General features: G+C 42.2%; 2 protein-coding genes across 2 annotated transcripts in view; one reads left to right on the top strand and one right to left on the bottom strand.

The window, feature by feature from the left end:
* The window catches only part of LOC115357060 (NLR family CARD domain-containing protein 3-like), a 16,410-nt gene extending 3,260 nt beyond the window's left edge, over positions 1 to 13,150 (bottom strand). The window contains exons 1-9 of the mRNA XM_030048410.1: positions 13,085 to 13,150; positions 11,220 to 11,285; positions 10,725 to 10,953; positions 8,526 to 10,329; positions 8,253 to 8,426; positions 7,850 to 8,023; positions 7,304 to 7,350; positions 6,025 to 6,540; positions 744 to 815 (exon numbers count right to left, since the gene is read on the bottom strand). Of these exons, the coding sequence (XP_029904270.1) occupies positions 744 to 815; positions 6,025 to 6,540; positions 7,304 to 7,350; positions 7,850 to 8,023; positions 8,253 to 8,426; positions 8,526 to 10,329; positions 10,725 to 10,953; positions 11,220 to 11,285; positions 13,085 to 13,150 (3,148 nt within the window). The remainder of the gene's footprint in view (positions 1 to 743; positions 816 to 6,024; positions 6,541 to 7,303; positions 7,351 to 7,849; positions 8,024 to 8,252; positions 8,427 to 8,525; positions 10,330 to 10,724; positions 10,954 to 11,219; positions 11,286 to 13,084) is intronic.
* The window catches only part of LOC115356978 (mitogen-activated protein kinase kinase kinase kinase 3-like), a 102,761-nt gene that overhangs the window by 26,226 nt on the left and 53,717 nt on the right, over positions 1 to 22,818 (top strand). The window lies entirely within an intron of this gene.

Here is a 22,818-nt window from a genome sequence, read left to right as displayed (position 1 = left end):
ATTAAACTCCTTGTTAATGAACAGCAACTTGTGCAAAAAGTACTGAAACACTGAACAGTTGGACATGTGCATTCAAAAGTTTACAGAAGGTCACATTAAGTTCACCTGTAAAGGTTAGAATGCATTTTAGGTTCATCCTGAAATTTCACCCGGAAGCCGAATATCCCTAACTTTTTGTGAGTAGTGTATATAGATATAGATATATATATATATATATATATGTGTGTGTGTGTGTGTGTGTGTGTGTGTGTTGCTTAATTGTTCATTGTTCAATAAAACACACACACACACACACTACATGTCACATTTGTTTTACACTTCAAATCGCCTTCATAGCTGCTGTTTAAAAGATATATATTTTTTCTTTTGACTAGAGTATTTATTATATCTATTTTTTCTACACTGTACATATTTTCTCTTTGTTACTGTATATATTGTTTATTACTGTATATATTGTTATTACACTGTTTTTATTTATATAATGTCTGCTTTCGCTGCCTGTAGAGCTGCTAAACCAATTCTCACAGTAATGTTGGTGACTGGCCAAAGTGTTAGCTAAATGTGCCAGTAAGTTGAAGTTTTTGTATCGCAAAACCAAGTTGTTTGAGTTTTCTGTGAAGAAATTATTGGTAGTAACTCTGATTCAATGTCATGTGGATTTTGCGTGTTCTTCATGGTTTTCTGGGCTGACTGTGAAACTTACAAACAAATTCCAAGTGATGCAAAACAATGTTATTCGGTACCTGTTAAATGCACCCCCTCGTACTCATATTGGCAGGGAGGAGCTTGCAAGAGCTGGTCTACTTCCTGTTCACCTAAGAGTGGAACAACAAAAGCTAAACCATATGTTTAGCATTGTAAATGGGCAGGCTCCCAAATACTTATGCTCTGATGTTACCATGGTCCACACACACCATGGTCATAACACGAGGGCCAGTATCCGCTCCTGCGTTGTCCCCAGAGTGTGTAATAATGCAGTTAAAAATTATATTTTCTACACTGGGATCATGGCATGGAATTGTTTGCCCACTGCCATAAGACCCCTAACATCTAGAGAAATTTTTAAAAGGCAGGTCAAGCAGCTTTTATGGAAGAAGGTGAATGTGCATTGATTCTAGATAGTTTTACTGCTTTTTAATTGTTATTTGTTTTATTGGGATGTCTTCTGTTCCCACCTATTTTTGTATGTCCTCTGTCTTGACTTTCTCTGTTTCTTGTCTATTTTGTTTCTTGTATGTAACACCAAGGACCATGCTGGAAATAAGTTTTGTACTTTTGCATGTCATCCTATGGATTGCTGTTTTATTCGTCTTAATCCATAAATCTATCTATCTATCTATCTATCTAATGTTAACAGTGACAATAAAGGATTCTTTGTCTTAGAGACATACAGTAGTGTGTATTTATAAAGTGTGGGGAAAAAAAATAAGCTGTACGCAAACAGAGGAGGGAGCTGTAGAGCAAGAGCAAAAGTTAAACAAAGAGAAATTGATCTGGTTATATCAGAGCCAGAATCAGAAATACTTCATTGATCCCCCAAGGTGGAAATTAGGTCAGCTGTAGTTGCTCAAATTCTCAAGAGAGGAGAAATGAATAAGACATTTAAAAAAAAAAAAAAAACTATGTGCTGTAGAAATTTGTAAAGAGTAAACTATGTGCATTATGTCTAAATTTGTACATTAATCCTACAAAATATTACAACAATAAACAACAAATAGAAATAAGAAACTGAGCATATGTAAAAAGTATACCTACATAGCTACATCCATCATTTACGCATATTTCTATGTTGAACTGTTGTCAAGTCCTGCAGGTATAAAGTTTTGCACAGTTTGATGGTTAAATCAACATTTTAGCAGTGTGCAGTTCAGTCAGGCTGTCTGACACTCCACCATCAGTCTTTCACTGAACACACTCCTGTGCTCGACCAGTGTGTGTCATGCAGACGGGTTACAAATCAAAGTAAAGTAGTGATTTCTTTTTTTTTTTGTGTTATGTCCTATTCATCATCATGACTCAGCAGTGCTGTGAGCCCTTCACAAGTACAGTATACATCCTGTCTAACACCCAGCATGCAATGCGTTCATTTTGGTGTCTGGAACCCTCCTGGAGGGGTGGAGGGTAAAAAAAAAAAAGGTTTGTCCTCATTTGGTGTTTTGATGATGATGATGATGATGATGATGATGATGATGATGGTGATGATGGTGATGATGATGGAGAGTTCACAGTTGTTCAGCTGGGTTGAGACATGGTGAGTGTGAAGGCCACACCATTATGTTCATCATCATCATCATCAGGGCTACTCAACCCACGGCCCGTGCGTCATTTTTCTGTGGCCCGCCACTGTCACATAATAGATAGATAGATTTAATTTATTGATCCCAAACTGGGAAATTCTTGTGTTACAGCAGCATCAATAGAAACACAAAAATAAAATAAAATTAAGCAGAATTATATACAATAAAGACTATATATATACAACAAGGACTAACCTAAGAATTTAAGATATGAGATGTGAAAATATACAGATGGTAATAAATAAATATGAAATCTACAGATGGTACGGAACAGAGTTAGCATGAAACCATGAAACCAGGAACCAAGTGGCAGAACCCGACGCCCGGTACTGCGATTCAGGAACTGTCCGACTTGGTTCGGCCCCATGGAATCACCACTTCCCCTCCAGTCAGTATGAAAAACAGTATGAATGTATATTAACCTAGGATGTAATATATAGATAATAAATAAACAGTTAAGGTGCTGGGTAGTGGATAATAAATAAACAGTTAAGGTGCTGGGTAATGGATAATAAATAAACAGTTAAGGTGCTGAGTAATGGATAATAAATAAAGGTGCTGATTAGTGGAGTGTTAAAAACAGAACTATACAGCAGACAGGTGTGAGTTGTGTCTGTCAGACAGGTGTGAGTTATTGTACAGTGTGATGGCTTGTGGCAGGAATGATTTCCTGCATCTGTCCCTTTCCTGTATCTGTCCCTTCCCTAATAAAAATATTATTATTCTGTCTAATTATTGACTTTCAGTCTGTGGGCAATTAATTTCTATCACTGACCACAAGAGGGCGATAATGCATAGGCTATTGCGCTGATGTCATGAACCTGTTTTGACCTGCTGACCTGAAGTGGGCGTGGCTCACCTTCCAGCTGATGGACAAGCCCACACCGGCAGGGTTGTCGGGAGGCGACTGGTGTAGGAGGCTGGCACAGAGATATGATGTTTTTGCTTTCCACAATAGACAGAAATTCTTTTTTCTTTTTTCTGCAAAGACCAGTACTGTTGTAAACTGAAGCAAATGATTTACTACCCGGACAGGAGGTGTGTGTATTTAGAAGTGCGTCCTACTCTGCACTAGGGGTGTACAGCCGTTGCACTATTTGTATTCGGGTTCGGATGAGGGCTTTAAAAAAAAAAAAACCTTCGGATTCGTTATTCGGATTTGGGAAGAAACCGGAAGTGGGCGCACTAGAAACTTCCGCCGAGCTAGCCGGCAAACTTCCAAATATACAATACCTAAATACCAAACATAGCAAAACAAAACTGCTCTGCTAGCTCAATCATGTTGTAACTAGAATATCCGCTGGAAAAAATTTTTTCCATGGACTGATAGTTATACTGCTGCCGACTTCTCAGTCATTTTTAATCTAACAGTTGCCGTGACAACGACTCAGCAACACAGCTGATCTTTATCTACAACCAACTGATATGAACAGTTATATTTAAATACAGGCTACTGCTTTCCAGTGTCGGCGCCACAACAAACATCTGTCTTTTCATAAACTCACCGGCAGATGTTTTATTTCAGCTCGGGGTGTGTCACTCCAATTTAACGTCAGCTCCGATTAATGTGGCTAAGCAGCAAAAGTAAGGACAGTAAGCAGTCACATTAAGGCTGAACAGAGTTATAGAATCACCTTTTCAGGCTGTTATCAATTTACCTCTTAAATAAAGACCACAGCTTTCACAGATGTGTTGATTTATTAAATGTTCATTTCAATGTACAGATGCAAATAAATTGACAAATGAATTAAATCAATGGCCCAGGAAACTCATAAAGACTAAACAAATTAATAACGATTAATAGGCTAATTAATAACTGACCACATTAACACATTAATAACAAGAACAAAGTTACAGCCTCACATCTCTGTGGAAAATCTGACAGGTACTGTCCGTGGTGCTGAACCTGCCTCAGCAGGTACTGTCCGTGGTGCTGAACCTGCCTCAGCGGGTACTGTCCGTGGTGCTGAATCTGCCTCAGCGGGTACTGTCCGTGGTGCTGAATCTGCCTCAGCGGGTACTGTCCGTGGTGCTGAATCTGCTGAGGCACTTTATTATAGAAATTAAAATTCACGGAGGATCTTGTTCAGCTCTTGTTTCCTTACAGGTGAGAAATCAGCTGTTTGCCCGGTGTTTGTCAGGTAGTCTTGTAGACATTTGTCGGCACAAGACGTTGACCGGGCCGTACCGACTTCATTTCCTGACCTCTCAGCTGATCCAGCTCTTCACTCGTCACTCTCGTGTATCTCTCCTTTTTCTCTTCTGTCTTGTCTTCCTCGTTCAGCTGTTTATCCAAACTTACAGGGCCATTAAGTAATTTTGAACAGGGGGTGCTGTGATTTTTTTTTTTTTTTTTTTTTTTTGAAAAAAAAACTCTGAGCTTATGGGCCTATTTAAAATACATTTTAAATATGAATAAATAGACTGAAATGTATTACTTTATTGTCAGATAACAATATGTTGAATTATTATTATTATTATTATTATTTTAAAAATGTAAATTACTTATCAAACAGACCTAACAATTCAGCTACCAGTGAATGAGCAGTAGTATGCATGTGATAACATAGATTGAAAAATAAGCCGAAGTGATACTTCTTCTCTGAATAGACAAGCTAAGCCAGTGTGCTGCTGTTAGCCAGTGAAAATAGAGCGGAGTGGCAACTCTTTGCTTTGTTACACAATCTATGTCAGTGCTCTGCTGTAGTCTAAAAATCTTCTTTGCCTTTGCCAGATATTACTGTTATCTGTATATACTGTTTATTGTGTAAATTGTGCTTCGTATCTTGCTATCCACTTTGCTGCTGTGATGCGTGAAATTTCCCCACCGTGGGACTAATAAAGGAATATCTTATCTTATCTTATCTACGTTCATATTCCACACAAAACAGCATTTCATTCAAATGTGTGTGTCTCACGCCCAATGCGTGAGACTTAAGAGCCCTGCAGTCTCCAACCCAACCATTTTGCAAAAATACAGTGACATTTAACTGAAGAAAGAAGAAGAAGAAGAAGAAAGTGCGTGGCGGCACCATGCTCTTACTTTAAGCTGCCTCTCCCCGGCTGCTCTCCGTTGTCATGGTTGCGGTGGTGCTTTTTTTCACAGGTGGTGGTTTCCTGAAAAAACCTGAAATTTGTTTTCGTGCCATATTCTTCAGCGTTTGTTTCTGTCACTGGACTAAGACTGTATAACTAGCTACATTTATTTCTACATTTATTTATTTATTTATATTTTTAGTCATGCATTTATTTATTTGTTTATGTATGTACATACATAATACATACATACATACATTATGTACATTTATTTATTTCTACATTTATTCAATTATTTATTCCTTCATTTATTTCTACATTTATTTATTTATGTATTTCTGTGTCATATGTTAATGAGGTGGGCGGTTCTTACATTAGTCTTAAGCACGATTGGTCAACTGGGCGAATACAGTAGCAGTAATGGATAGGATCACACACAACAAATTCGAAGGCACATATTTTTACATTTCTTAAAATTGAATTCTTCTCTTGAGAAGTTGAGCATTTGACACTGACCCAGTTTCCCCTCAGGGATCAATAAAGTATTTCTGATTCTGATTGTTCCTGAGTTTTTTTTCTGCTTGTAAATAGTTCAATAAGTTTATAAAAATGTCTCTGCAGTGAACTGTCATGTCAGCAGCTGTCTCTGATCAGCAGTGTGAAGATGCGACTCTCACTCCTCAGATCTCACACAGAGACACTGAGGAGCCAAACCCAACCTTAAACCCCGGGTACAGAGGCTGAGTGAAGGTGCTGTTGAAGGTGTGGAGGTGGATCAGTGTGTCAGAGGAGACGCTGTAGAAGGACAGAGAGCCAGCAGGCCAGTCCAGATACACTGCCACTCTCTTAGAGGAGGAGGGGGCAGGGATGACTGTTGTTCTGTTATTGTGTCTGGCAGTAAATCCTACATTATAGCAGTACAGACTCCAGGAGTTTTCATTAAATCCAAGCGCAGAGTCATCACTGTCTCCTCTCCTGCTGATTCCTCTGTAAGTCACTGCTATAGAAACTTCTACTCTCCACTCGACCTCCCAGTAGCAGCGACCAGTTAGACCATCACTACACAGGATCTGCCACCGGTAGTCAAACCTCTCTGGGTGATCAGGATATGGCTGCTCCTCTTCCACTGCTGTCACCTTCCTGTTGTCCTCAGACAGGACGAGGTTTCTGTTTGCTGTGTTTGTGTCCAGTTTGAGTTCACAGGAATCTGATGGAGAGAACAAGACACAACAGACCTGCTGTGGTTATTATCTGCTGATTTATTAACAGTTTGATTATTGATTTGTAACTCATTGATGAAGACACGTTGTGTCAGCTGTGAAATATTGGAATGTCAAGGAGTGTATGTGTGTGCGTGACTGTTTTTAAAACTCATTTTTATTATTTATTATGTTTTTCTATACTGCACTGAAGGATTGCACCTAATTTTGTTGTTAACCATAACAGTAACAATAAAGTGATTCTTATTCTTCTTATTCTTCTTCATTCACAGCAGGATCTGAATGGATGGACGTCACAAACTGCTGTGGAAATTCACTTTACATCTGGAAGAGCCATTTATACACAAACTAAACTACATTGACACTTCATATATTGCTTCATAGAGATGTGGAGATTTCCCTGTTAGAATTATTTTTAAGTTATATTCACTTGGTGTAAACTACATACACAAAATGCTTCATGCATAATCTTCATTGTAAAAAATGAAAAAAGTTATTGCAGTGTATCAGTTTTTTTTAATTGTATAATAAAATGAAGTTTTTCTCATTTCTAGCACACTGAACTGCTTTGAGAGAAATGTGTAAAAATCTAATGGAGAAACTGTGATCATGTTTGCAGTGGAGCATCAGATCTGTTTGTGTTTGGTTCAGCAGGTAAAAGCAGCTGAGAACAAAGAGCAGAAACTGCAGCTGCACCATCTAAACAGCTGAAGGTTTTGTGTTGATGAATCAAACTAAATCCACACTTACACTTCCTCAGGCCTGGTTTCAACCACTGCTCTCCACCATGGTCCACCCTGGAGGAAGAAACAGAGTCAGAGCAGCAGATTCTCTTTGAGGATGGAAACATGGGCAGTAAATAACCTTCCCTATGAAGGATTTAGCAGAACACGTCACTCATATCCACCATTCAACATGAAACAATACTCCTCAGGCCTCTAGAAGACATTGTGTGTGTCTCTCCATACCTGAGAGCCTCCAGTCTCCAGGTTGGATCCTCCAGTCCAGCAGAGAGCAGCTTCACTCCTGAGTCTCCTGGATGATTGTAGCTCAGGTCCAGCTCTCCCAGATGGGAGGGGTTGGAGCTCAGAGCTGAGGCCAGAGAAGCACAGCCTTCCTGTGTGAGCAGACAGCCTGACAGCCTGCACACCATCACAAACACAATCAGTCCACCACATCATCTGCTTTGTGTTTTCACAAAAACCTACACAGCTTAGGAATGTGTTCAGTGAAATGAAGCTGCATGGAAATCAGGACTGAACTGGTCATGTGTTGAGCAGGTTGAGGAATCCTGACCTGAGAGCCTCCAGTCTGCAGTGTGGACTCTCCAGTCCAGCAGAGAGACGCTTCACTCCTGAATCCTGCAGATCGTTGTGACTCAGGTCCAGCTCTCTCAGACTAGAGGACTGGGAGCTGAGAACTGAGGCCAGAGCTGCACAGCTTCTCTCTGACAGATTACAGCCAATCAGCCTGAGGAAAGATATAGAGACATAGAAATGTTACTCTCTAGTATCTAATGTCATTCATATGAGCTCTGACAGTCAGTGTTTAAATATTCTGTATGTAAAGTTGGGTGAGAAGAAGACTGATTCACAAAAGTTCAGTGATTTCCATTCCAGTGGGAATGGAAAGTAAATTAGCTGTTAAATCCTGATGTTAAACTCACCAGGTCAACCTTTAAACATTCAACAACACTGACCTGAGAGCCTCCAGTCTGCAGTGTGGACTCTCCAGTTCAGCAGAGAGACGCTTCACTCCTGAATCCTGCAGATCGTTGTTACTCAGGTCCAGCTCTCTCAGACTAGAGGACTGGGAGCTGAGAACTGAGGCCAGAGCTGCACAGCTTCTCTCTGACAGATTACACACACTCAGCCTGAGGAGGAATCAAAGAAGAAGAAAACAGCTGTAATTTTTCTCTCTCTTGAGTAGAAAGCATCATGTGTTAAACATGTCCAGTTTTCTATGAACCTACACAGATTTCCTGGAGGCTTTGACCACTGGCAGCAGCCTCAGAAGAGCCTCCTCTGAAGCAGAGTATTTCTTCAGGTCAAACACCTCCAGATCTTCTTGAGATGACAGTAAGATGAAGACCAGAGCTGACCACTGAGCAGGGGACAGTTCCTCTGTGGAGAGACGTCCTGATCTCAGGTACTGTTGGATCTCCTCCACTAGAGAATGGTCATTCAGCTCATTCAGACAGTGGAACAGGTTAATGCTTCTCTCTGGAGAGGGATTCTCCCTGATCTTCTCCTTGATGAACTCAACTGTTTCCTGATTGGTCTGTGAGCTACTTCCTGTCTGTGTCAGCAGGCCTCGTAGGAGAATCTGATTGGTCGGCAGTGAAAGTCCCAGGAGGAAGCGCAGGAACAAGTCCAGGTGTCCATTTGGACTCTGTAAGGCCTTGTCCACAGCACTCTGGAGGAGGAGTTTTAGTTCAGATTTCTTGCTGAACAGTACAGACCACCAGGAGGCTGATTGCTCTTCTGACAGCAGATTGACTCCAGAGTTGATGAATGTCAGAAAGACATGAACAGCAGCCAGAAACTCCTGAAGGCTCAGATGGACGAAGCAGAAAACCTTTTCCTGGTGCAGCCCACGCTCCTCTTTAAAGATCTGTGTGAACACTCCTGAGTACACTGAGGCTGCTCTGATATCAATGCCACACTCTGCCAGGTCTGCTTCATAGAAGATCAGGTTGCCTTTCTCCAGCTGCTCAAAAGCCAGTTTTCCCAGAGACAGGATCTTCTTCCTGGTCTCTGGAGTCCAGACTGGATCTGTCTCAGCTCTCCCATGATACTTGACATTCTGCACTTTGGACTGAACCAGCAGGAAGTGGATGTACATCTCAGTCAGGGTCTTGGGCAGGTCTCCTCCCTCACTGGTTTTCAACACGTCCTCCAGAACTGTAGCAGTGATCCAGCAGAAGACTGGGATGTGGCACATGATGTGGAGGCTTCGGGACGTCTTGATGTGGGAGATGATTCTGCTGGCCTGCTCCTCATCTCTGAATCTCTTCCTGAAGTATTCCTCCTTCTGTGGGTCAGTGAAACCTCTCACCTCTGTCACCATGCCAACGCACTCAGGAGGGATCTGATTGGCCGCTGCGGGTCGTGTGGTTATCCAAAGATGAGCGGAGGGAAGCAGGTTCCCCTTGATGAGGTTTGTCAGCAGAACGTCCACTGAGGTGGACTCTGTAACATCAGTCAGGATCTGGTTGTTGCTGAAGTCCAGAGGAAGTCGACACTCATCCAGACCGTCAAAGATCAACACAACCTGGAACTGCTCAAACCTGCTGATTCCTGCTTCTTTGGTCTCAGTGAAGAAGTGATGAACAAGTTCCACCAAGCTCAACTTTTTCCCTCTCAGCAGATTCAGCTCTCTGAAAGTGAATGGAAATGTGAAGTGGACATGCTGGTTGGCTTTGTGTTCAGCCCAGTCCAGAGTGAACTTCTGTGTTAAGACTGTTTTCCCAATGCCAGCCACTCCCTTTGTCATCACTGTTCTGATTGGTCCATCTCTTCCAGGCAAAGGTGTAAAGATGTCCTCACATGTGATTGGTGTTTCTGGTGTGGCTGGTTTCCTGGCTGCTGTTTCAATCCATCTGACCTCATGTTCCTCATTGAGCTCTCCACTCCCTCCCTCTGTGATGTACAGCTCTGTGTAGATCTGATTCAGAAGTGTTGGGTTTCCTGCTTTAGCAATCCCCTCAAATATACACTCACACTTCTTCTTCAGCTTAGATCTGAGTTCACGTTGGCACGCTGCAGCCGCAGTTTCTGAATGAACAAACAACAAAAACATCAGTAAGTGAATGTCACATTAATGAGAGAAATGTGAATATTTGCTGGTAAATGCATCTGAGTTGTGGCTGCATGGCATCCATTTAGCTCATAGCTGCTGGTGGAAAAACCAGTCCTGACTGTCTGCAGCCAAATGTGAAAGGCAACATTTTCCATGTCAACTTTGTGTTCAGCATTTTACACAAATATGAACAAATCAACACTTTAACCAGGTTCTCCATGAGGATTGTGCTCATTTCCCTTCCAATCTGGGATTGCTGAGCTCTTGTTTTAGAAATGTCTGTATTTCCAGCAGAGGTTACAAATGCAAACATTCAGTTTTCCCATCATTCCTCCTCTCCATCCTGTTAAAGGAGTTAAAAGCCTCTTACTGCTCCACAGATGCTCAGCCAGCTCCTCCTGCTTCATTCTCCTCAGGAGGTGCAGTGTGATCTGCAGAAAAGCCTCCCTGCTGCTCCTCCTCTGCTCTTCCTCCTCACCGTCCAACACCTCCTCATCCTCCCTCTGCCTCTCTGAGCATTCTGGGTAATCTGGACTCAGAGACCTCTGCAGGTTTTTCAGCTCCTTCTTCACAAAGGTGTTGATGTTCTCCTCCAGCAGCTGCAACAGAAAAATCAAAGAATTCAAGTTCCATTTTGAAATTTGGACCCAAAACACAAAATCAGATCCAGGTTGAAGAGCCTGAAAGTCCAAAGTGCAGCATGGAGACGATTATGAGCTGAGCTGCTGCTCAGTTTGGACCTTGTTGTTCATTATACAACAGTTAGTGCCAGTGGAGCAATCTGATTGGACAAGAGGCGTTCCATGAGAGCTGATGTTCAGTAGAACAGCACTCGCTCTGGTGTCATATCGCTGCATTTACACACCAGAAATATGGAGGCCAGGTGTGTTTGATGCTCCTGGGCAGACTGACCACTGGGATCCTCTGAGCTCTGCTGCTGGACTCTGAGGAGGACACACACACACACACACACACACACACACACACACACACACGTGATTGAAGGTGCTGTGCTCTGTCAGGATGAATCCTGGCTGGAACACAAAATGAACTCCATGTTAGAAGCTGCTCTGATTATTGGATGTGATGTTTTGTGTCATAGAAATTGCATTATGATATTACCATTATTTCCATGACACTGTTTGAAAGAGTGCAGACAGTAGTTTTCCACTCTTCACCCAAGTGAGAGTGTAATATGACAACTTCCTTGTATCCTTGTATCCTTGTGTTTTAGCTGAACTGTTGAAGATTACCATATAAGGATTCATTTCCTGTTAGAATAGAATAGATAACTGCTGACGTGAACACGTTCCTCAGTGAGAGGTTGCTGCCCAACGTGGTAAGCTACTCACTCCTTGCAAGTAAAAGAATTCAACTGGCCGTTGTCTGTCTCCTTTTGCAGTAGGTGTTCTCAGAATTGTATTAACATTTTGAAAGAGGAAACTCAGTCAACAGAGTCTGAGGGGCCGAACCCATTCTGGATCTTTAAATAATTACCCATCATCAGCAGAGGGCTGTGTGTCTTTGAAGCTAATAAGTTGACCCATAGATCCGTCGCTCTTGAAGGACACACAGCTGGGTCCAGGGGAGTCTGGTCTCTCCTGCTGGATCCTGATAGAAACATCATGAACACAGTGAAGGGATCTGTGTCTCTATGAACAAAACTGTTTTACTTTCTTAGGAACACTAACATACTCAGATAATAATGACTTACGTATTCTCAGAATCATCTCTATCTTTAAATTGAACAGGTTTATTCATAGACCAGTCACTCTTCATGGACACACAGCTGGGCTCAGGTCGAGGTCCAGGTCCAGGTCCAGGTCTCTTAGAGGCAGGGAGCCCCTCCTCTCTCTCCTCACACACATCCATAGCCGAGCCGACACCTTGACACAAACACAGCGGCTGATTGATGACAACAAGCTTTCCATGACAGGATGTGTGCTGTCTTCCTGTCAGCACCATGTCACATATACAGAGTGGACGTAACACTCAGAGCAGCCGCCCTTTACATCAAACCCGCTGAGCAGCTTCATCTACAGAGGACTTTGAATCCTCTGGCACACCCTCTCTTGGTGGATAAATAGCAGAAAAATTGAACTTTGATCTGTTCCTGTTTACAATCTACCTGACGCAGACTTTGGCCCCCAGTAAAACACACACATAAAACATTTTAGACAAAGCTGATTTTGTCCTAAGTCAACATTAAATATTATGACTTAATGAAGATTAAGATGTGGAATCATGGAAATCCCATTTTGAAAGCCTTTCCACATCTCCTGGTCCCAGTCTGCTCTCAGTCCTCCAGTTTTGAAACACAATGAAGGAGCCTGTTCAGCAAACATCTGTACTGATCCCTGGTCGGGTCTTTACCTGCTGAATCACATCCACATCAAATCCAAGAGACTTTCCAGCTTCATGTGGAGAGGAAACCCAGAGAGAGAAGACGCCGCTGCTTCTCCTGTTGCTCCGAGGCTGCAGTCACTTCCTCATGACTTCAGTGTCACAGTGTGGAAACGTCAGAGCCACATCCCAGCTGAGAGCGTAGAAGCTGTCAGAGACATGAAGGGGCTGCTCAGGATGAAGGACTTGTCCTGAGCTGCAGGGAGAGCGGCCAGTCCAGTGGAGTCCAGCTGCTTCACAGCAGCAACATGGACAATCTCAACTTTCAGCACAGAGGGAGCAGCACGGCCCGTTCAAAGCAGCACCAGGCTCTGCTTTCACTCTCACATTCTGTTTATGGAGCGTGAGCGCCACCGGGTGGACAGGAATGGAAGTTCTCTCAATCCTTTTCATCCATCCAGAGAATATCAAAGTGAACAGCAGGCTTCTGAACTTTTAGAAATGGCTTTGAAATCCACAGTTTTGAGGTGTTCTCATTCCAGAGCTTCTTGTCCTCCATGCCAACACTGTAAACAGCTGAGAAATACACTCCTGATCAAAATTTTAAGACCAGTTGAAAAATTGCAAGAATTTACATTTTGCACTGTTGGATCTTAAGAAGGTTCTAAGTAGAGCTTCAAAATGCAAAAAGAAGAAATGGGAGTGAGACAAAAAAAAAAAAAAAAAATTGAATAAGCAATTTATTGCAAACAACCATTAAACTGAAGTAGGCTGTTCATCATTTGGGCTGTTTAAGACCACAGCCTTTAAAAGCCCAGATCTTCGCAAAAATGTGGATTCATTTTCATTTTCTGTCTGGTATCCACACTGTCATGACCTCCTGATGGATGTCTTTGTAATGAGGCTTTATGACCTGCAGTCCTGCTATAATATCTGATAATATAATGTATTAATAAAATGATAATAATATAATTTCCCCGATCGTCTGGAGGAATGGAGCTCCGTCCCTGCAAGAGACTTCCAGAGACTCAGAGAAAGTGTGACATCTGTGTCTGTGAGGACTTTAATTTACAGTTTGTTCTCACAGAGGAAGTGTCATTTTCAACACAACATGTTGCTGCTGTGTGAAAACCTGCCAGCTTCTGTTTTGGTGAGCGAGTGTGGCATTCCAGTCAGTGAGGCTGCATGGATGTGGGCAGGGGCGTCACTAGGTTTAAAGGACAGGGGGGGCTTAGCCCCAGGAGATGCACAGGATGTGAGTGAACACGCGCAAGCACAAAATTTCACAGACAGAAAACAAAGACTGAGAAATTGCTTTTCAACATTTTTGGACAGATTTAACAAAGATACTGTACAGTGTAAAAGTCTTAGGCCACCAATAGATTTTTTTTTTTTCTTACTTCAGTCTATTCTTTAAATTTGGCTAATTTGGCTCATATATATGTCTCTTGGCTTTCTCCACTTTCTAATCTTGACTCTTAAATAAAAGCTAAAGTTAAATAAGTCATATAAGGTGCACCTTGACTGAAATGTTTCATATTCATAAGAAATTTTTGAAAAACAACCCCTTAAATAGTGGCTTTAGGGGACTTTTAAGAGACTTATAATATCAAAATTTAGACTTAAAACATAAGGCATTCAAGTCACTGTATAATCAATTAAGGGTGTATGCTTAACTAGGGTCAATAGGCCTAGTATGCGGCTCACTGGAATTGAAAGCACTCATGTAGTTCTATCAAAGTCCTTTTAGGCCAAGCCTGTTCACTTAATGGCCATATTGATAACGCCTTTTAGGCATCTATTTCAGATCAGTAAGTGCAGGTGCCTATCAGCATGAATGAAGAATGAGCCCAAACTGCACATAGGAAGGCCATGGCGACAAAGTATACCACACAAATCCTTGTTTAAATCTGAATCTGAATCGATTTCTCCAAACAAAATTTCGTTGTATTGTGATACAATAATAATAAAGATCAATCAGTCAATCAATCAATTAAAAGCAACATGCATCAATATATCATTTCATTTGTCAATATAATACAATGCAATGCAATGCAATAATCTCGGATTTGACATTCATTCCGGTTCATTTCAAATCAATATAAGCACCCAGCACCAGACTTTTAAAATACATACTCAATAAGTAGCGTTAGCTGCGGAGCTAACGGTCCCTTTGAAATACACTATATTGCCAAAAGTATTCGCTCGGCTGCCTTCACACACATATGAACATGAGTGACATCCCATTCTTAAACCATAGGATTTAATATGATGCGAGCCCATCCTTTGCAGCTATAACAGCTTCAACTCTTCTAGGAAGGCTTTCCACAAGGTTTAGGAGTGTGTTTATGGGAATTTTTGACCATTCTTCCAAAAGCGCATTGGTGAGGTCACACACTGATGTTGGACAAGAAGGCCTGGCTCGCAGTCTCCGCTCTAATTCATCCCAAAGGTGTTCTATCGGGTTCAGGTCAGGACTCTGTGCAGGCCAGTCAAGTTCTTCCACACCAAACTCGCTTATCCATGTCTTTATGGACCTTGCTTTGTGCACTGGTGCACAGTCGTGTTGGAACAGGAAGGGCCATCTCCAAACTGTTCCCACAAAGTTGGGAGCATGAAATTGTCCAAAATGTCTTTGTATGCTGAAGCATTAAGAGTTCCTTTCACTGGAACTAAGGGGCCGAGCCCAACGTCCGAAAAACAACCCCACACCATAATTCCTCCTACACCAAACTTTACACTTGGCACAATGCAGTCAGACAAGTACCGTTCTCCTGGCAACCACCAAACCCAGACTCGTCCATCAGATTGCCAGACGGAGAAGCGTGACTCGTCACTGCAGAGAACGCGTCTCCACTGCTCTAGAGGCCAGTGGCGGTGTGCTTTACACCGCTGCATCCGATGCTTTGCATTGTGCTTGGTGATGTAAGGCTTGGATGCAGCTGCTCGGCCATGGAAACCCATTCCATGAAGCTCTCTACGCACTGCTCTTGAGCTAATCTGAAGATCACATGAAGTTTAAAGGTCTCAAGCTATTGACTCTGCAGAAAGTTGGCGTCCTCTGCGCACTATGCGTCTCAGCATCCACTGACCCCGCTCTGTGATTTTATGTGGCCTACCACTCCGTGGCTGAGTTGCTGTCGTTCCCAATCGCTTCTACTTTGTTATAGTACCACTAACAGTTGATTGTGGAATATTTAGTAGCGAGGAAGTTTCACAACTGGACTTACTGCACAGGTGGCATCCTATTACATTACTATTACAGCACCATGCTGGAATTCACTGAGCTCCTGAGAGCGACCCATTCTTTCACAAATGTTTGTAGAAGTAGTCTGCATGCCTAGGTGCTTGATTTTATACACCTGTGGTCATGGAAGTGATTGGAACACCTGAATTCAATGATTTGGATAGATGAGCGAATACTTTTGGCAATATAGTGTATATGGAGACGGCTAGGCTAGCGGCTACAAACATAACAAACAGTCACCAGGTCACTTTTCAGTTCAGTTTTAGGTGAGAGCACAGAAATGAAAGTTACAGAAACCTTCAATGCCACTGTGTGTTTCATCTAGCCAATGACAGGCAGAATAATAAGAATCACTTTATTGTTTTTGTCAACAACAAAATTAGGTAATAAAGTAGGAACACCTTGTTGTCCTGACTGGGAATCGAACCGTCAGTCTCCTGCATGTCAGGCAGACATACTAATCTATCTGCCATCGGGACATTATCGATACGTGGTGTGCCGCGTCTGGATATTATTATTAGTATATCATTATTATGTACTGATATTTGTGATACATCAAGGAGCTCCGCTCCCTTTTTTCAGAGCTAAAACAAGTGACAGAAATCAACATCATGCCAACAATTTAATTCACTATGCAAGCCAGGTTTTTATTTATTAAAATGGGGAGCACCTAGTTGATAAATTATATAGAGCTTTCTGCTGTTAGCTGGAGGCTGTAGCTAACTAACTGTTACTACCAGCAGTGATAAGGACTTACTTTCTTGAAAAACTTGTGTACCGTATTTCCCCAATTAATCGCCCAGGCGCAAATAGCCGCCTGGTTCTTTTAAACGCCTGGGGTCTGCACTCATTTTGCGTATTAAACGCCCACCCGAATAACCGCCGGGGCGATTATTTGCATTATATTGAGGTAACCAAAAATAAGGCTATTCACCTTATTTTTGCAGCAGTAAACAGTTAACCGCACAATAACTGTGCGGCACTTCTGTTTTCTGTCAAAATAAGAGCGCTAGCTAACGTTAGAAAAAAAAGGGTGTACCGTAATCTTAAATTGCCCGACTGTAAATATGTTGGACAGTAACTGTCATCACAATAATGTCCTGGTGCAGGTCTGTGCAAAAATAAATAAAGGCCTGCAGCGAATAGCCGCTTGGTTCTTTTAAACGCCCGGGGTCCAAGTTGATTTTGCATATTAAACACCCGGGCGATTAATTGGTGAAATACGGTATATCCCTGCTTCATGTTGTCCTAACGCTGCTCTCTGTCGGCTGTGTGCAGCACGTATACCGTGTATGCCGGCGGGGTGTAAGGTAGCAGTGAAAACGTGGACTGGATTTTCAGTAATGTGGGCGTTGTCTATACGAACAAGTGGAACGGACTGGATAACAAAGCACTGACGCGCTCTCCACCTTACACTGTGAAGTGAAGGGAAACCAACAGATTTATGATAATATTCAAGTGAATAATGACAGGTTATATTATTATTTATTTAAATTCATATTCTTGCGTCTTTATATTGATTTTGTCTGCACTTTTTTGTAAAAAAAAAAAAAAAAAAAAAAAAAAAAAAAAAAAAAAAATTATATATATAAAAAACCCCACCAAATTATTTGGGGGGGGGGCGCTTAAGAAAATTTTAGGGGGGCTTCAGCCCCCCTAAAATAGGCCTAACGACGCCACTGGATGTGGGCCTGCAGTGTGGCTGTCTGGCACCGGAGAGATGAGTTCAAATGCTGAGAAGATGTTGAGCTGCTGCACGTGTGCTGACTAGAGCTAGGAGAAGAGATCATATTACTCCAATATTGGCCTCTTCACACAGACTTCCTGTAGAATCTAGAGTAGAATTTAAAACTCTTCTCCTCACCTGTAAAGCTCTTAATGGGCAGGCACCATCTTATCTGAAAGAGCTCATAGTTCCTTATCACCCTGCCAGAGCACTGCGCTCCCAAAATGCAGGTTTATTGGTGGTTCCCAAAATCTCTAAAACTAGAACGGGAGGCAGATCCTTCCAATTCCAGGCTCCACGTTTGTGGAACAAACTTCCTGTCTCAGTTCGGACGGCAGATTCTCTCTCTACCTTTAAGAGTAGACTTAAAACTTTCCTATTTGACAAAGCTTATAGTTAGGGTTGGCCCAGGTTGCCCTGGACCCAACGGCACAAATTTTCCTTAGACATTGGGGGGGACACATTTAGTGGGGGGTCAGGGGGTCCTCCCCCTGGAAATTTTGAGCATCTTACATTTAATTTCCTGCATTCTGGTGGATTTTTATGCACCCAATTACCATTTTTATGCATCAGTTTACTAGGAAAATCTTATTTTTATAAAAATCTATTATAAATTGTATAAATATCTATCTATCTTTTATAAATATTGGGGGGGACTTGTCCCCCCTGACCCCTCCTAAATGTGCGCCCTTGCCTGGACCAGCCCTTAGTTATGCTGCTATAGGCTTAGACTGTCGGGGGACTTCATATCATGCTCTGAACACTTTCCTCTCTTCTAATCTTCCTCTTCCCTCTTCTTTTCTTCTTCTTCTTCCTGTCCTCCTCTATACCCCCTCCTTTTTACTCAGTGCATGCTATTGTTCCAGAGTCCTCTGCCCCTTTGCTTTCGTTTGCTTTTTGTGTCTTGTCTAGGTCAAACTGTCCTGCTCATCCTGGAAGGTCATCCAGCTGCTGACGAGAAGGCTGGATGCTGCGTGTCACTTCCATCTAGACTACCTGTTCAGGTACCCTGCTGTTTCTATTGTTGTCTGCTGTCCCAGTTTGTCCCTATCACCCTGTCTCTGTCTCTTTGTCTCTCTCTCTCCCCTCCCCACCCAGCCGGAAGAGGTAGATGACCGCCCACCCTGAGTCTAGTTCTACCTGAGGGTTCTTCCTGAGTCTGGTTCTACCTGAGTCTGGTTCTACCTGAGGGTTCTTCCTGAGTCTGGTTCTACCTGAGTCTGGTTCTGCCTGAGGGTTCTTCCCGTTAAAGGGGAGTTTTACCTTGCCACTGTCGCCAAGAGCATGCTTACGAGGGAATCTGTTGGGTTTCTTTTTTTTCTTCTTCTGTAATTTCTAGAGCGTGGTCTTTACCTGCTCTACCTGCAAAGCGCCATGAGATAACCTTTGTTGTGATTTGACGCTATATAAATAAAGATTGATTGATTGATTGATTGATTGATTGACTGGAGGAAAAGCTCAGGAGGCCGAGGTCTGTGCAAAAAAAGGGCAGTGGTTCTGTGAAGCAAAACAACATTCAAAAAGTCCCAGGAAAATTAACAAGGAGTAAACAAAGTGACAAACAAAGTCCCCACTGACACAAGAGTATAGCAAACATTTCAATATCCACAATATTTTAAGGGAGGCAACTCTTAACTTAGGCTCCCCCAGCCTTAATTGGTCAACAATATCTGGTCACACTGAAGGGGAAAGAGACACTGGACCTTCACTCTGACAAAAGATTGCCACGTGACATGAGTGAGGGCAAAAAAAATCAATTTTTATAAAAGTAAATGTTCAAAAACAGTGTTCAGACAAGCCTAGTTAAAGCAAACCTGTCTCATTTCATCTCTCACTGATTAAATGAACAGGAAACATCAGCTGCTGCCAAAATCCTTATCCATGCTTTCATTAGCCACTGTTCAGACGTACAGAATTCCCTCTTTACAGGATTTTTAAAACGTCTGCTGAGGAAACTACAGTTAGTCCAAAATTCAGCGGCCAGAATCTTGACCAAATTAAAGGAAAAGGTATCGCATTACCTGCACTGACTACCTGTATCACTTATAATTGACTTTTAAGTTCTTTTTAGTCGTTCATAAAGCTAAAAATGAGGTTCTCCACAGCTTCTCTGTTAAATGTTCCTCATGTGTCCCATAAAAGCCCCTCTGAGGCTGCCTTCTGTTTTTATGTCTCCAAACTGTGGAACAAACCAGAATAACCTCGCTCTGTGTTTTTAAAAGGAAACTAAGAAAACCTATCCTGTCAGTCTGGCTTTTATTTTGGAGTAATGTAACAGCCTTAGTTTTTCAATTGAATTATTGTTTTCATGTGTATTTTTATCCTTGTGTTTATTTTACTGTATTTTATTGAATTTGTATTTGATTTGCATATTTTTATAGTTTTTATTTTTGTAATTTTTAGTCTGCTTTTAGTCTAATATTTATTGTTGTCCATAGTTTTTTTTTTTTTTTTTTTTGGTCTGTGTTCTTTTAGTCTTGCGATGTGAAGCACTGTGAGCTCATGTTTGTGTGACAGGTGCTGTGTAAATAAAGTTGAGTTGAGCTGAAGGACTGGCCTGATGTCAGCCTAGAATGCAAAACCCAGCCAGTTTACAGTGCGGAGATACAAGTTTTCCACCTGACAGGGACAATATGTGACAAAGACAAGCACAACAGGTTCTAAATAATGCTAGATGGTGTCTTTCACCCCAAACTAAACAGATTTGATGAAAATGAGAAATCCATTACAATGTAACTCCCGATCCTTTGATACTGGCCTTGTGCTTCTGTTGATATATCAGATCTACTTATTAGATTAATATTTATTGATCCTGTGGAGAAACTGGGTCATTGTAGTGGCAAAAAGTAACCGGATACAATAAAGAAAAATAGAAAATAAATACATTTTGAGAAACTGAACAGATAAATTTAACAAATAATTCCAATATATCAGGAGTAAATTGTGTGGGAACAGACAGTATATAAATGAAAATTATGAAAAACATATGGATTACAGCATTTTGAAGTTGGGCACAACAGTAACAGAACACACTGAATTGAAAATTAATAGAAAAAAAAAAACATATGCATGAAAACACACTTGGAAAATATATGGAATATGAAATTTTAAAGGAAGAGTTTAAAAGATGAGTCACACTGATGTCATTTATAGTCAGGTATATTCTTTATTTACAGCTGAACATCAGGATGCTAACAGACGACTGGAGGTCAGTATACAAGTACCAAACCCTGAAGCATCCAACAGGGGGCACCAGAGGGTAATGAGGGGAACCACAGGGTATCAGAAGGTATTGGGGCGTATCAGGGGACATGAGAAAGTATTAAGAAGGTTGAGAGGGTACTGTGGGGTATCAGAGGGCATCTGTGGGTACCACGGTGCATCAGGGGGTATCAGATGGAATCAGAAAACATTGGGGGTATCAGGGGAAAGTATTAAGAAGTATCAGAGCGTGTTGTGGGGTATCAAAGGGTACCACAGGGCACCAGTGGGTATCAGAGAGTATCAGAGAGTATCAGAGGGCAACAGGTGGACATCAGAAAGCATCTGAGGGTACCTGTGGATATCAGAGGGTATTCAGATATCGGGGATCATCAGGGGGAATCAGAGTTTCATTCAGAAATTTTCGATACCGGTCCTGGTAGCACTACCTTGACTTCAATACCGGGTCATGAACAATATATTTTTTTTATTCCAATTTTATAAAAAGATTGTTGTAAAATACATTTTATGATGTCTCTGGGTGCATTTAGATTAGATCTCAGTACAAGCAAGCTGCGTGCTTATTGGCTCACTGATGTTGATGAGATTTACTCGGTACCATGGTATCTTTTGATACTCGACAGTGTTGAAGCAATTCAGTCAGTCCCATAGAAGTATCTAAGTGCAGTACGCAGCCCTGCTCAGAGCTTATCAGGGGGTATCAGGGCATGTGGGAAGGTATTTATGAGGTATCAGAGGGTACTGTGGAGTATTAGAGGGCATCTGAGGGTACCACAAGGCATAACAGCATCAGGGGAATCAAGGGACATGAAAAGCTATTAGAACATCTCAGGGACATCAGGGGTTATGGAGGGTATCACAGGCCATCTGAAGTCATCCAGGGGTATAACAGAGTATCAGGAGACACTGTATATTGAGGGGCACCTGAGGATACCGCAGGGCACTGCAGAGTACCAATCATCTGACGTTATTCAGTTATATTCTTTATTTACGGCTGAACATCCGGATGCCAACAGGTCAGTGCACAAGTATGAAACATCACAGCATCCAACAAGGGTATCAGAGGGTACTGGGGGATATCTGAGAGGGGGTATTAAGGGACATGAGAAGGTATTTGGGCATATATGAGGGCATCCGAGGGTACCACATGGCACCATAGGGTATCAGGGAACATGGGAAGATGTCAGAGGGTATTGGGGGGTGTCAGAGGGCATCAGAGGGTATTAGAAGGCATCAAGGGATATCTGAGGGCATATGGGGGTATTAGAGAGTATCAGGGAGTACCAGAGGATATTGTTCAGAAAGCATCAGGGGGTATCAGAGATCATCAAAGGACATTAGAGGGTATGAGTAGGTATTGGAGGGTATCAGCGGGTGTCAGCAGGCATCAGAGGGTATCAGAGGGTATCAGGGGTTATCATAGGGGATCAAGGGGGATCAGAGGGTATCAGACGATATCAGAGGTTATCAGGGGATATCATAGGGGATCAGGGGGTATCAGAGGGGATCAGAGGTTATCGGGGGTATCGGAGGGGATGAGAGGTTACCGGGGGTATCATAGGGGATCAGGGGGTATCATAGGGGATCAGAGGGGATTGGTGGGTCAAGGGGTATAAAGATGGCATCCAGCCTGCTGCAGTATCACTGCGCAGAATACGACTGAAAGATTCGTCTGAATTGAAGCTCCACTTCTACATTCAGCAAATGTCCAATGCATCAAGCAGCACTCAGTTCCATAAAATGTCAACGTTACAGCTGGTTCAGCCATGACAACACCTGGACTCCAAGATTTATCCTCCAGCCACAGACAGAATCCACCAGACACCGCCGGTGCAGCACCAGCCGGCCTCATGTGGGAACAGAGCAGGACTCCAGATGACGGTTGGCGTCCTGCAGACCAGACTGACCCAAACATGAAGCCGGTAT

Source organism: Myripristis murdjan, chromosome 1 (genome assembly GCF_902150065.1).
Source record: "Myripristis murdjan chromosome 1, fMyrMur1.1, whole genome shotgun sequence".
Classification (NCBI taxonomy): Eukaryota; Metazoa; Chordata; class Actinopteri; order Holocentriformes; family Holocentridae; genus Myripristis; species Myripristis murdjan.
This window is presented reverse-complemented; position numbering and strand designations above follow the sequence as displayed.